The 16,083-nt window shown below is 34.1% G+C and overlaps 1 protein-coding gene across 6 annotated transcripts in view; it reads left to right on the top strand.

The window, feature by feature from the left end:
* The window catches only part of PIGN (phosphatidylinositol glycan anchor biosynthesis class N), a 113,173-nt gene that overhangs the window by 10,251 nt on the left and 86,839 nt on the right, over positions 1–16,083 (top strand). For all 6 annotated transcript variants that reach the window (XM_022584337.3, XM_089895273.1, XM_022584339.2 and 3 more), the window contains exons 4-10: positions 1,969–2,090; positions 2,701–2,799; positions 4,463–4,569; positions 9,032–9,156; positions 10,268–10,398; positions 11,297–11,413; positions 13,822–13,862. In XM_022584337.3, the coding sequence (XP_022440045.2) occupies positions 1,969–2,090; positions 2,701–2,799; positions 4,463–4,569; positions 9,032–9,156; positions 10,268–10,398; positions 11,297–11,413; positions 13,822–13,862 (742 nt within the window). The remainder of the gene's footprint in view (positions 1–1,968; positions 2,091–2,700; positions 2,800–4,462; positions 4,570–9,031; positions 9,157–10,267; positions 10,399–11,296; positions 11,414–13,821; positions 13,863–16,083) is intronic.

Genomic DNA, 16,083 nt, shown 5'->3' with positions numbered 1-16,083 from the left:
GGAGTGATGATGAGAAAGAGAATAGGGCACATATACATTGGCCTTTGCCATAGAGATTAGCAAGTTTATTTCCTTCTAGGAGTTATTTCTCTTATTGTGGAAGTTGATATCAGGTGAATCGAAATGAATGACCTTAGCTGCTTGGCCTAACTTGTCCTAATTTCTGAAACCTGGCTTACAACTCACTATATTGTCCTTTTCTTATTAATGACAAGCATAAATATTAGTGAATTGCCAACTACAAAGGTGTTTAACTAGAAAATATAGACTTCAACTCAAAATACATCTTCTATAAAATATATAAAGCCCTTCCAAGTCTATATCACTACATAATGTAATTTTTGGATTCTATTAAGTGGCTTTGAAAAGAAATGTTTAATTTTGGGGGCTTAGGGGACTCCTGCAATCAACTGTTCTTTTTCTGATTCTATGGCAAGCCCCTCAAAAGCCCTTCCTAATGCTGTTGTAGAGAGATTAAAACTCAAATTCAAGTGGAAATTTATCTAAAATCGTCTATCTTTCTCCTGCCCCATCATGATTTCTTTCTATCTCTTTACCCTATTTCAATTTTCCTTATAGTACTACTTAGCATGTGCAACTTCCACTAAGGCTGGGACTTTGTTTTATATACCACTTTATCTCTAGTTCCTAGAACATATAGGCAATTAATAAATATTTGTTGACTGCTAGAAGAATGAATGAACCTGAATTCTATGTTGAATTTCCAGGAATAAATTTATGGTGCCTCAAAGAAATGCATAATATACTAAAGTATGCAAATAAATGAGCAACTCAGGGCAATAGGAAAATATGAGTAGGAAAATAAGATCAAGCCTGGGTTAAGTTCAGTACACAAAAATGTGTAACATAAATTTCTATGAATAGTTTAAAAATTGGGGTGATATATTTGGTTGAATTTCTTAGTTGTCGAAGAAAGGAGAGAAATATAGTTCATTGCAAAATTAATAAGATATAAAATATACTGGTTGTTAAGGCAAAGGCAAGGCTTTCTGGTGCCACTTGCTTCTCCTTGGGGTGTTACATAGAGGGCAAAGGGCTCACAGTTGATGTTCCTTGTGTTGTATGCCATTCTAGCTTCTCCTAAACCTTTTTTTTTTGAAAGGTTTTACTTGTTCCTCACTGTTTTTTAAAAAATATGATCTGATCAAAATGTTTTCAACAGAAGTATCCACATTTCTTTATACCTTCCTCTCTCTGTTTGAGTTCAGTTTCCATTACATAACTGAAGAAGTTAAAAAATATTTCTCCCTCAGCAGGTGGTTCAATGGTTTTTTAAGCCTTTTATTTTTATGTATATATTTGACTAAAGTTGGTTTTATTATGAGATGTCAATATTAAAAGTATCTAAACCAGCACTTTTAGATACTTTCCTACAGAACATTTTGAGAGTTGAAAGTTGTTACCAATGAATTAGTGTTTTATAACTTGTTGCTCTGCTGGCCTTTTACCTGCAACAGCATTACTGATAGTTTTGCATTTTCCCCCAAATTCTGCAAATCACTGTTAGACAACTTAAAGAATGTTGATACATTTTAGCAAAAGAAATTTTGGCCTGTTTTAATCCTAAATTTAGGTAGATAATTTAACCACCATCACACCTAATAAAATTTAACATTGACAAAATAATATTGTGTATATCAGTGATTTCTTATGTAACATACCATTTCAATACTTTGTGGCTTTAAACAATAATGGTGTATTTTGTCTTGTGATCCTGTACAGTGGTTGAGTGGTTCTTTGTCTCACCTGGGCTTTCTTGTGCTACTGAATCCAGCTGGTGGGAGGGATAGGACTGGGCTCAAGTGGGATCAGAAAGATTCCTTTCCTTCTTAAATTTTGACTCACTCTTTTGACTGGATTCCTTCAGTAATAATCTTATTTTTCTAAAGCCTTAACAGAGCATTTGATCATAGTCTGTGTTAACTATTCATCTGTAACATCTTTTAGGAATATCATAATGCATGAAGGCAGCTGGGGGATATCTCACACACGTGTGCCAACTGAATCTCGGCCAGGCCATGTAGCCCTGATAGCAGGGTTTTATGAAGACGTCAGTGCCGTTGCCAAAGGTATTGTCTATTTAGATGATTTTATCACATGAAAAATTTATTGCAAAAATATTACTTCTTTAACACTGAATCATGACACAAAGTGAAGTATGTTTTGAGATACTTTTTTTTGGCCATGTTGTGTGGCATGTGGAATCTTAGTTCCGTGACCAGGGACCGAACTGATGCCCCCTGCAGTGGAAGCATGGAGTCTTAACCACTGGACCACCAGGGAAGTCCCTGTTTCGAGATACTTTTGACAAGTATTTTAGCATGCCTAACTCACATAAACACAAACTGGGATTGACTCAAGAGTTAAGCTTTAGCTTTTTATCATCCTGTGCTATTGATGGAATATGATTGGATGGATTCATGGATTTCCTAGATCTTAACACTCGAAAGGTCAAAAGTGATTCTATATTTTAGTAAGAAGTAAATTATCTATTGTAAGCTTTCTTAAAAAAATTGTAATATAATACATGTAACAAAATCTGTTATTAGTTTTGCATTTGTTCTACAATTAATCCTCATTGTTATTATTTGAAAAATACTTCTTTAGGGGATATACTAATATTTCATCATGTATATATTACTTTTGTCATTGTTTGCTTTTTTTCTCAATTACCTGAAGGATGGAAGGAAAATCCTGTGGAATTTGATTCTCTTATTAATGAAACCAGGCACACATGGTGCTGGGGGAGCCCGGACATCTTGGCTATGTTTGCCAAAGGTAAAAGTCATTGATTATATTTCCTCAGCTACTAAATAGGCAATAAATCAATATGGTAATTTAAAATATATGCTATATTTTATTGATTTTGAAATACATGGTTTTACATGTTTAACATCTCTGAAATAAGGGTGTATATTGCAATAGATAGACATGTGAGTTTGATTTTTTTCCTTCTTAGTTGTACTTGAAATGTTGAATTATACAGTTTTTAATACCTTGGATTCGATGAAATGGTATATGTATGACTCTTAACATCTAATAGCTTTTTAATCTTGGGCAAGTTAGATAACTTCTTTGAAGTTCAGTTTTCTTTTCTGTAAAATGTGATAATAATTTCTATCTTCTAGGTTTGTTTTGGGGATTAAATAAGATAATTCATGTGAAACATTTAGCAAAATGCTTATTATGACGATGATAACTCCTCATTATAATGATGATGTAGATGTCTGGTTCATTTTACTTTGATAGATTATTACTAAGAAGTTAGTAGATAGTCACATAAAGATTTAAATGTTAATATTTATAACTTCTATTTGCATATATTCAGGATCATGCCATTTGGATTTGTTGTGTGTGTTGTATTTCTGCATGAATCTGCAAGTATTCGAACATCTCTTGATTAGAAAATTCATTTACATTATTTTCTAAAATCAGTTGGATTCCATTTGAATTTTATGTCATTAAATGCTTTTTAGTGAGAGCATTATGATCATTTCACCTAATGAAAAGGTTTACACTTAGTCAAGAATATAATATAATTGTAATTACTAAAGATTATTATATGTCTCAAAAGCAAAACAGATATTCAGAATTTTCTGTATGATAGTCACAGAACATTATTATGTAGAGCAGGTCAAAAAACTCATACTGCTTGCCATTTATATACTCCCTTCTTTGGAAAGCAGTTAAGCTTTTTGGGGGACTGGTGGTAGTGAGGATGGATTAAGTTGCTATGGCTACCAAATTTACCTCCCTACTTCTGACTACAGTTGATAGGACAGGACGCCTGGAGATAATCGAATAAGAATATTCCATTTCTTATGGCAACCCACAGACCCACTCAGATCTTTACTTAGAATGTGGGAAGTAGAATGGCTGAACAGTAGAATAGTATCATTAGAGCTAAGCTGATATTATAAGAGATTTGTCATTATTTTGTTATATCTCTTACTTATGAGCTGTAAGAGCCTAACTCAGAAATTCACTAAGTTGATTAGATTCTTAATAAAATCCTACAAATATGTAAGATTAATATATTTGTTGACCCTTTCAAACTATTTGGCAATAAGCAATATTTATTCCCTTATACTGAGAAAAATGCACATATTTTATGAATAAAAGAATTGAAATATTTGAATTTTCTTCTTGGTTAGGGAATTTTGTAAAACAAATGATTTCATCTATTTTAGATTGTACCATCCTTAGATGCACAAATTCTTTGAATAGTTTAATCCTTACGGGGAGACAAACTTTGGTGTTTACTTTTGTGCTGTCGTGTTTCATTAGCACTGTGACTTTGGCAAGTTAATTAACTCATTTGTAGTGTATCTGTAAAATTGGAATATGTTACTGTGAGAACTAAAACAACAGCATAGGTTATAGTATAAACTATGGTCCATGGCAGATCATTAAAAATTTTTTCTCCAAATTTCCTTTTCAGGTGCTAGTGGAAACCATGTTTTTGCACATAATTATGATGCTTACAGTGAGGATTTTGGTGCCCAGGATGTAACAAAACTGGATACCTGGGTTTTTGATAATGTGAAGGTACGTGCTATTGAGTGGCTAATCTACAGCACACGTATTTGTACCTAATGTACTAGAAACTGACTTGTTAGTAAATGCATCTTAGTTTTTTTTTACTTGTATGAACTTGAAAGTTCTTTATTGTAGCCTACTACTTTAAAAAGACTGGATTCTAGGAAATTACACATTCTACAATAACCAATTAATAGAAGTTTAAAAAAAATAATTTAAAAAAGTTAACTCTGGGCCTCCCTGGTGGCGCAGTGGTTGAGAATCTGCCTGCCAATGCAGGGGACACGGGTTCAATCCCTGGTCTGGGAGGATCCCACCTGCTGCGGAGCAGCTAGGCCCATGTGCCACAACTACTGAGCCTGTGCTCTGGAGCTTGCGAGCCACAACTGCTGAGCCCGCACGCCACAACTACTGAAGCCCACGCACCTAGAGCCCGTGCTCTGCAATGAGAGAGGCCACTGCAATGGGAAGCCTGCGCACCGCAACGAAGAGTAGCTCCCACAACTGGCGGAAGCCTGTGTGCAGCAACAAAGACCCAATGCAGTCAAAAATAAATAAATTAAATAAATAGATTTATTTTTTTAAAAAGTTAACTCTTAAATTCCGTGTTTCTGACAGTAAAATGAGCCCTTGGTTGGATTTAGGAAACCTGCATTTCTTTCCTAGTTTGCTGAATCATCCTAGGTAAACCTTCTTGATCTTTCTTTGACCACAGAACCAGTCTCTTACAAGTAGTGAGACCATGTGATTTGTTTGAAAGTCTTCTGAAAAATGCTGTTCAAATCTAATGCATTTATTATAACATAAAGTAGATGTTTAAAAAAATTGTACTTTAAAGAAAAATTAGATAAGCAAAAACAAATTCACAAGTTAATCATAATAAAATATTTGAATTTTGTTAAGATATCGAGTTTTTTGGACTATTTGTTAGTGACAATCATCACAGCTTAACCAGGAATCCAATAGAATTTATATTTTCACAAACTGTAAAAATCTCAGCTGTGGATATTGGGTCACTCCTTTCTGTCAAACTATTCTTTCTCATCTCCAAATTATAACTCATAATTCATCTGTTATAAGAAGCATTCATTGATTGACCCTTAATGATTCTTCCTTTTACCAGTAGTGTCTTTGGACTGACATTGAGGACTTCTCCATAATGTAGTCGTTTTTATTGTTTGTTTGTAAACAGTCAGTATGTGTCTGCATTTTTCTTTGTATTTACTTATCAGGAATTAAGTGTTCAATGTGTTCTTTGATAAACCCTATTTCTTTTATCAGAATATTTTTCCTTGAAGCTTTCTTTTTTCATTTAACATATGCTTTTGTCAAAACGGAAGACCTTCAAGTTAAATAAAATCTCTTCAAAAAAATAATTAGCAATTTATTTTGCTATCACTTCTTAATATAATTGACTTATATTAATATCTGCTTAAGGGCCTTTGGCTTCTAATTTCATAAACATGCCAAAAATGTTCCAAAATCATGGATTTGATTCCTTGTGGATAGGCAGATATTGCTAATGACTGGCCTGATTTTATGACTTTTTTACTTTACTTCAACACTGCTAGTTGGTGATATGATAGTGACTAGAAAAAAAATTTGCCTACAACTTCATAAGGTATGATAGAGACATGTACATTAATCAATAACAAAAATATGAAATCATCAACAATGATCAGTGGTGTGAAGGAAAAATGCAGGGACTAAGAATATATCTTTAGAAAATTCTGATCTAAACTAAACAGTTAGAGGAAGACTTTCCTGAGAGTTTTGAGATAGTCTCTGGAGAAGTATACGAGACAAAGAAATGGATGGATCTGGATTGCATATAGAGAAGAGTATTTCAGGCCAACAGCGTTATGTGAACTTGGGCCCTGAAAGGAGAGCCAGCATAATGGATTTGGGGAACTGAAAAAAGGGGAGGTTAGCATGGCAGGAACACTTACTAGAGCACAGTCTGAGATCAGGCTAGAGAGGGAGTCAGGGCTCCAACCTGGACTTTGTGCCCTGGCCAGAGACTCATGCTTAATTCTAGTCAAACGGTTTACAAATATATGCCAATTTCTACTCACTTTTTTTAAAATTGTGGTAAAATATCCATAGCCATCTCCTCTTAGGTCTTCCATGACTTCCCTTTGCTTTACCCCACTTCCAGTTTGACTTAGAGAACCCTCTTCTATATTCCCTTAATACCTCTATCTTAGTACCTTATTATGCTATGCTGTAATTTTTGATACATTGGCAACAATTTCAATCCTATGGGAAAAGAATCTAAAAAAGAATGGAAAAAAAAAAAGATGTGTGAGGACTAACTGTTCCAATACATCCCAGAGGATTAAAAGGAACTCTGCTTTTATTTAAGCTTACAACTGCCTATATTATAAGCCATTGGATCTAACAAGCATTTCTGTACTGTTTATGCAAAAAGGAGGGGATTTAAAAACAAAACAAAACAAACAAAAAAACCCAAACAATTTCAATCCTATATACATCTTATGGCAGAGATACTGTTTTTTTCACATTGTTAAATCTAAATTCCTATCATGGAATTGTCTGGTACATAGATACATGATTAATTTAGATTAAATTCAACGCTGTAATAGAAAAAAATATTGCTTAGAAGTTCTATCTCAATAAGAGATAATGCCAGAAGTATGCAGCCCAAGATTGATGCAGTCCAATATTGCCATAGTGGTTCCACAATGTCATTAAGACCCAGTCTCCTAAGTTTCTCTTCTATCCTCAGAGCATGGTTTTAGCTTCAGAGTTGTCTTACGACCCAAGAGATGCTGGAGTTCCAGCCATTATTTTAAATGTTTTAGGCCAACAGTACGAGGAATCGAAAAGGACCTTCTGTCCTACTAAATTAAATTTATTTCAAAAAGCCTTAGGTCCACATAGTCCTTTGACCGAAATGTTTGACTTATATCTCATTGGCCATAACCAAAAAGGCACATGTAGCTGTGAGAGAGAATAGGAAATATGTAGCTTTTAAGTTTGGAGCACTGACATGTCCCATAAAATCAGAGGTTTTACTTGGAGAGAAAGGGAGACTGCATGCTAGGGTAGTCATCTAGCAGTCTCCCATGAGGTATAATAAATATTTGTTAAGTGCAAAAATGAATGAGTGTCTTTGAGCTAAGAAAAGTGGGATTGGTGGGCATAATTATACTAAATATTGGGGGGAAAGAAGCTAGGAGTGTGCTCTGTCTCTTAGGTACAAAAGACCAACTTTTTAAAAGGCAGTGGGAATCTAATAGGCTGAGCTCTGTAAGATTAGTGTTTCATGGCTTCCCAGATCTTGTGTCCACATATGAATGAATAGCACTTTTTACAAAGCTGAATATTATCAGTCATGAAACAAATTGTAAATTTGACTCAAGTTCAATTGCTAAGTTTTTTTGTTCCTTGTCAGCTTTCAATTATATCTTCAGAATGTAATTCCTTTCTCTTGAAAAACTTACCATTTCCACCTAGATTTAAAATTTCTTAGGGGCTAATTAGAATGTATTTGAAAGGGGCTAGGTAGAATATACATTTCATACATATATGAAAGTTAGGGGGCCATTTTATGTTTTTAAGGAGGATTGGTAGCATTATGTTTATGTTTTTTAAAAAAATTATTTCTATTCTTGACTAGATGGTTTCTCTAATGGCACCATTTATATTTTTAATGTTTGTAATAATGAAGAATTATCTGAAAAAATATTTCAGACTTTTGTTGGAAAGTTAAATACCTCTTAAAATTAACATCTTCTATAGTTCATTTATGTGAACAATAATTATGTATCTTGGCAGCCTGTTGACGTATTTAAAATAATTTAAAAATACTCTCCATAGGTACTTGCTTACATGTTCATGTGTATGTAAGCACAGGATGAATCCTTTTCTTAGAGGGCTTTATGAATCCAGTTTATCATTATGAAATTAATCATTTTTGAACCGTATTTCCTTTCATTAAGTGGACATTTTTCTATCATACAATGTGAAGAACAGATTCTAGTCTTGGGACAAAGGAAATAGGAGGCTATTTGCAATGTTGCAAATGAGAGACTATGGTTGGACTAGGGTGGTAACATAGGACAACAGAAGTATGAAAACATTTTAAACTCATAAAGCGTTCCTAAACTGTTGCCACTAGTACCGTTTTACTTTTGACTCTTGTCAAAATAGTTCTTCAGTCTGCTATATTTTATTCAATGTTATGAGAACTTCATGAAAACGAGATCCCCGTTCTATAACCTTTTTTCAGCCTAATTATAACACAGAAAATAGCTCACTCGTTATTTGAACATAGATGTCTGAACTGACAAGTACTTTGTGTTGGTAGGTCCTGAGGACAAATTTAAACAAAATAGGATAATTTAATTTTATAGTTATGTATAAATTTAATTAAATGTTTTCATTGGAATTACTTTTTAAATAAAATAAATGAACTAAAATTTTTTACCTGATTTGTTACATATAGGAATTCTTTCATGCTGCCAGAAACAACCAATCTTTGTTTTCTAAACTAAATGAAGACAAAATAGTTTTTTTCTTACATTTATTAGGAATAGATACAAATGGACATGCTCACCGACCATCGTCAAGGTAATTTTAATGCTGTGTTTAATTTCATGGTTTTGAGGGAAACGCCTGTTTGAACTTTTAAAATATTATTATAATGTTTTCTTTGTAATGATCACAACAGAACTTATATTTTAAATAACTCTAAAGTAGAATAAGTTCTCATTTATATGAGATGTAGTACGATATAGTGGCTAAAGTCACATGTGCTGTGACCACACTGCACATTAATATAAGTAAAATATATCCTGTATGTGTATTCCATATTCTTCATTTATCAGGTCAGAGAGAAAAAACTTATATTTTAGAAGCATTTTAGTAAATTTTGAAATAAAAAGCATTTTTATGGTGTTAATATTTATATCACAAAAAGATGTAATTAGCTGGTCCTTATGTTCCATTTAATCAGTGCTGTATCTAGCAGGTAACAGTATAAAGTTTTGTATGTGATGTTTCAGTAGTACTCCTTATATAAAACGGCAACTATTTTTCTCACTTTTGAAGACCGTAAGAAAGGAAGAATTCATGTTATACTTTTATTCTTCATTTTGAATTTGGTTTAGATTAGTCTAACTGTAAAGCCTATTGGCTAGCTGCCAGTAATGAATACCTCATGCTTCCCTTCTTTAACACAATGCATTGTCTTAAGTGATAAAACTTATACCAAACCATCCTTGTTCAACTGTATGGAAAGCTTAAATATAGTTTGTTCAAAATATATTATAGTGGTTTATATCACAAACACTCTAAGGGATGGAAATATTCTATAGTTGAAACAGTGATGCTTACCTATTACTAATGTGGAAAGAGCAATATAGTTTACATTATGAGAGGCATGAACTTAAAAGTCATCATTGTTGTATTTGAGACTTAAAAAGCATTCCTTAAAATCTATTTGCTAATCAATATCTTTTTAAAAATCATTTTTGAAAATGATTCCAGACTTTTTTACTTCTTTAAGAGAAGGAAATTACTTTTAACACTCTAAAGAGCTCTGATTTAAAAAAATGTTAAAGATGAGATCTAAAAGTACTTCAAGTTATTGACTTTACAAGTTCATGTTGAATAAATTTGATTTTTCCAAATTAATGTAATTAATATAATTTAATTTTCTCTTCTCTTTCTTTTTAAACAGGGAATATTTGAACAATATTAAAATAGTTGATGAGGGATTGAAAGAAATTGTGTCTACTCTTAAAGATTTTTACGGAAATGATGGGAAAACAGCATTTATCTTTACTGCTGACCATGGAATGACAGACTGGGGTTAGTCTGTTTCTAAATGATATATACTTTACGATTAAAGCAGTGGTAAATGTAGCTTGCAAATATCTTGTAATGTTGAAGAGGATTAGATATCTTAGTATATGCAAACTGTCTAGCACATAATAGCATGCATAAAATGTTAGTGTATAAAAGACTGATCTTATATAATCTTTCTTCTAACTATGAAGGGAATATACTCTCATTTAACTTGAGAAATTAGAGAAAAGTGTGGTGAAGAAAACAAAAAATACTGATTATCCACCTAGAATTAACTGTATGTGATGGCAGAGGGGGTGAGTTTAAGGTGGTATTACTGAGGGTACTACTAGATGAGCCTATCCCCCCTGTGAGATTCCCAAGGCAAACACAGTGTGTGCACAGAGAACAAAATAAGGCAAAGCTGAGGTTTGGGTCACCAAATCACAATGTAGAATTCTTGTGAGCCGGTTCCACTTTATAAAGGGCTTTTGGCTATACCAGCCAGAGTGGCCTGGAAGAAAAGCATATAGAGACTTTGCTATCCTCTTCAGAGCAGACCTGGCCTCAAACTTGGGTGGTTACTCCCCAAAGGAGCTTTACCTGTTCTTTCTGCCTTTGGTACTACTCTGGTGGCATCTCCTCCAAGTCTTATTGTTATTATTCTTATTCTTCTTTCAACCAGTCACTCAACGGATGTTCTGCTTTTTGTTTTTGCCTGTTTGTTGTTGATGCTCTGACTTTCTTTGGGAATATTTAAAAACTAATTGTTAAATAGAGATGGAAACATTTGGGAGTATGGTGGCTAGAATTAGCTATATAGAGATCAACTCTTTAAAACTAAGTATTAAAAAATATTTAGGTATAAGTTAATTCTTATATATTGATACTTGTCTTATTACTCTTTGTGTCTTATTTGTAGGTTCCCATGGAGCTGGTCATCCTTTAGAGACTTGTACTCCTTTTGTCACTTGGGGAGCTGGAATCAAGTATCCTCAAAAAGTGTTAGCTCAGAAATTTGATGATACATATTTGCAAGGTATGAACATTTATCTTTATTGTTTTTATAAATGTGACATTTTAAAATAAAACCAAAGTTTAACTTAAAAAAATTACTTTTCAAGTTATAGCTTTCATTTTGATATTTGTGTCATTACTATTTCTATGTATTACTTTTGTATAGTTCATATTATTTGGTTTATAATATTCAGCTTGAAATATAATTGTTAGTTATTTGCCTTGTGAAAGTTCAAGTATAAGTTTTAATTTTTTTTTTCACAAACCTTATTATTCCAGGACTTAGATTAAACCCTTGGCTTAGATCTTACCTGCAAAGACTATCAATTAGATAAATCACACATATGTCACAATTGATATTTCAAAACCGGACAGATTTTGCCCTGTCTCTAGTACTTTTGAAGGCTCTCTCTGTTGCCCAAGCCTCCCTTCCTTCTCAATCCATGACGAAAAGGAATTCCTTTTTCTTGGAGCTCTGGTTATTTTGTAAGGTAAGGATATTTTAGCGTTTCAAAGCTTTTACTAATTGGACAAAATAAATTCCTCTCAAATGCCTTTCTCTGGATTAGTTGTGTCAGACTCATTCAAAGCACTTGTTAAGAATACAGATTAAAAAAAAAAAGTTACAGGGCTTCTCTGGTGGCGCAGTGGTTGGGACCCTGCCTGCCGATGCAGGGGACATGGGTTCGTGCCCCGGTCCGAGAGGATCCCACATGCAGCGGGGCAGCTGGGCCCGTGAGCCATGGCCACTGGGCCTGTGCGTCCAGAGCCTGTGCTCCGCAATGGGAGAGGCCACAGCAGTGGGAAACCTGCGTACCGCAAAAAAAAAAAAAAAGTTACAGATTTCCAGACCTTGTCTGTAGGTATTTTGATTCCATGAGTCTGGGTAAGCCCTAGAAATGTTCCTTTTAAAACCTTCTCCAGGGATGTGGACTCCCAGCTGTATTAGGTATGTCTACCATAGAAGACTTTTTGGTTTGTATAATAAAATTTTCCTACACACTTCCTTTCTTTTTTTTTTGTTTATTTTTTATTGAGATGTAATTCTCATACCATCAAATTCATGTTTTGAAAGTGTATGATTAAATTTTTTTAGTATATTCACAAGATTATGCAATTGCCTCTACTATCTAATTACAAAACATTTCCTTGCCACCACTACCCCCCAAATCCCTTCCCATTAGCAGTCACTCCTTACTTCTCTCTCCATTGTATGTCTATGCCATATTTCATTGTCATCTTATGGACATTTATGTCGTTTCCACATTTGAACTGTTATGATAATGACTCAATGAACATTTGTGTAAAAGGTTTTGAGTGCATATGTGTTTTTATTTCTCTTGAGCAGGTACCTAGGAGTGGAATTAATGGGTCATGTGTTCCTCTATGTTTTATTTTTTGCAAACTGCCAAACTGTTTTTCAAAGCAGCTGCACCATTTTATATTCTTATGCTCTGTGTTAAATGGATTAGATTGAATCTAAATAGAAGCTAGGTTAAATAGTATGTTTGTATTGAATACTTAGGAGACAGAACTTTCTTTTGGCAGTTGATTTCTCAGTGACTTAACGTTTTAGAATCATATGACTTCAAGAATCATTACTGAAAGAATGTATTTTTTCTTATATGGATATTTGGTATCATAAGTTACAGAGAAAGGGAATGTACATGTTTTTCCTCATCAGGTGATTAGTCTGAATTTTTAGTAGCTGACTGGTAGAATTAGGATCATATTTTTAAACTTTTTTAGCTTATTAAAGGAAACTTCATCATAAAAATACCTTAGAACCCTTTGGGTAATATATCTTAAAGTCAAAAACAAAGTCTTAAAATCAAGACGTGGCCTCATAATCATTTGTTTTGATTACTGTTTATTGAAATTTCTGAATTTATATGTAGAAAGATAGGGGAATGAGGCAGTTTTAATAGTAACTCACTATACTACTTTCACATTTGGGATTAGTGACGGTAGGAGCATCAGAGCTAAAAAATTTCAAATATTTTGCAAGCAACTCTCATTACAGAAAAAAGAAAAGCTTAGATTGACTAACGGGCTATTGGTTGCCTTAATAATTCCCTGGAACACGACTGTCATTAGTTGTAGTCATGCTGACAGTTGTTATCATTGTGTCTTTTACTACCATCTTTCCTTCCTTAGCCTTTGGATGTTTTGAAACAATTATCTCCAAATTATTTCCAAATTAATATACTATCACAGAAAATATCAATTATTTACTTTTCAGTTATTCTTTTAAAATTCTAGTTTAAAAAATTTATAGCTCTTCCTTCTTAAGCACGCTTTTTGTTCATACTTGGCTTAAAATGAACTTTACCAATACTTTCGTTTCCACTGACCACTTATAATAATAAAATGATTTATCTTTTTAAAAAATTCTTAACAGCAGCTCTGGTGTTTATTTGTATATTTCAGAATGGAAATTGGAGAACTGGAAGAGACAAGATGTCAATCAGGTATTCATTAAATTTAATCATGTTCAGATTTAATTTCGTCTATAAGAAGTTTAGACCAAAAAAGTCTGGAAAAAAAGTATATTAATAATGTTAAAAGATTTTTCTAAAACATTTCAGTTACCAAGGGAAATCCTATTAAATGAGAATATCTTAACCCCAAGTAATCTTCCTTTTGGCAAAATAAAAAAAGCAGCTGCAAATAAAAGTGAAAAGAGAAGATGCCCTCCCTCCAAGTAACACTGACTAATTAAAGAATTATTATGCAAATTAAAATTTGCATGCCTGTTACATTTCTGTGACTTCTTGTCATGGTTGCCTTGCTTAGTTGCTTTAAGCACAGATCTAATAAAACCCCATTATGGGTTTCTCTCCTGTTAGTGTGTCAGTTACCAGTTCTTTTTTATTAACACCCATTTTATCTTTAATTCTACCCAGAGTTTTTACAAATGCAATGGAGAAAAAGTGACAAGACTGTATAGATTACTCAGCTAGAAACCTTACATTATAGGAAAATGTGTGGCCAACTTAATCAAGTTAGACCAGTAACATTATCTGTAAATATGAAGCACAGATTTTTCTTGTTGAAGATATGCTGTGTAGACAGCCATCTTTACTATTTGTGGAAGGCATGGCATCGTTGGTATGTGGCCTCCAAAATGGCGGGAATACCTTACTTCTCCAGGTCACCTCACAAGCTGACATTCCTTACTGTGGTGGATAAACCAAGGTCTAGGGTCTCATTTTCAGGCTTACGGTTATAGAAGCCTGTTCTTTCTCAGCATATTAAGAATGGTCTCTTCGCTCAGGATGGATGCTTATTATCCAAGTAAGTGACAATGTATAGAATCAGATAGCAGTCTATTACTTTGCAATACAAATCACTGTCAAAGGGATAGGAATAAGTTGAAGTCCATAAAACAAGAACATGTTTTTTATATAGACTGGATCATAATCAAAAACTAAATATAGATTCAGCTATTGCTCTCTGAATACTGCTTCAGATCTACATTAGATGAGAATTCTTTATTCATTCCTTCTGCCAACACTGTTTTGTGTCTGCAGTATGTTTAAACATCGTGCAAACATTAACATTAACATTAAAATATTGAAACATTAACACATTAACATTAAACTTTGTATAAGGGATATAATGGTGAATAAAAGCTGACACACTCCCTACCCTAGGAAGCTTATAGTTTAGGAATAAGATAAATTTTACTTTTATTTGTATTTATCATACAAACAAACGTAAAATTATAGCCGTGATATACAACAAAAGTACAACAAAAGAGGCCTGTGAAGCCATCAGAGTATAAAGCAGATATATCTCATAGGCTGTGTGGTCAGCAAAGTCTTCCCCAGAAATTGAGACTTGGGCTGCGATTGAAGAATGAGTAGCAGTTGCCAGGCCAAGGCAGGAGGAAGGGAGCTTTTCAGGCAAAGGAGCAGCATGTGCCCAGAGCTCTGGTAGAGGGTACGTGGCATTTTAAAGGATCTTGAAGAAATGGGTGTACAGAGCAACAGACCGTGCTTTGATGTGAGGCAGAATAAGGTAGACACTGGACCACACAGGGCCTCATGGGCCCTATGGAGTTAATCCTAAAGCTTGAGGAAGCCTTTGAAGTGTTCAAAGCCTGGGGAGTGACATGATCTGATTTTCTGTGAAAGGATTCCTCTGGCTGCAGCATGGAGACTAGATCAGAGGAGGCCAACGGTGGATTCTGGGGGAAGGAGAGGAAGCGATTAGGCGGCCAATGGGGTTTTCAGTGTTCTATGAGATGGTAAAGAGAGTCTAGATGGTAAAAAGTAAGACTGAGAGCCTGGGACCAAACTCCAGTTTTAAATGGGGGCTAGAGAAGGTATCTGGAAAGAAGCCACAGTGAGATTGGAGGCACTCAGTGGAGGGATGTTAAGGCCCAGGAGGGGGTGGTCCGCACAGCACTGCCAAGAGGTCACGTAATTATAATCATCACAACAGCATTTGTAGTCACCGGTTAGTGCAGGACTATTATGCGCCAGGTACTTTATAAATTTAGTCTCATTTGATCCTGCCATAACTCTGTAAGGGAGAAAGTTTTATTTCTTTTTTAACTGATAAGGAAACTGAAGCATTGGAGAGGTTAAATAACCTGCCCAAGGTCTCAGAGATCACAAGCAAGTGTTTGAAACTGAGCATTCTGACAGCCAAGTATTTTACTCCCTGAAAAATTGTATGGACTAA

The sequence above is a fragment of the Delphinapterus leucas genome, chromosome 14 (genome assembly GCF_059928025.1).
Source record: "Delphinapterus leucas isolate spDelLeu-1000000601 "Yukka" chromosome 14, BTC_Dleu_Yukka2, whole genome shotgun sequence".
In the NCBI taxonomy this organism is placed as follows: Eukaryota; Metazoa; Chordata; class Mammalia; order Artiodactyla; family Monodontidae; genus Delphinapterus; species Delphinapterus leucas.
Note: the sequence above shows the minus strand (reverse complement) of the source record. Positions and strands in the feature narration are given on the sequence as shown.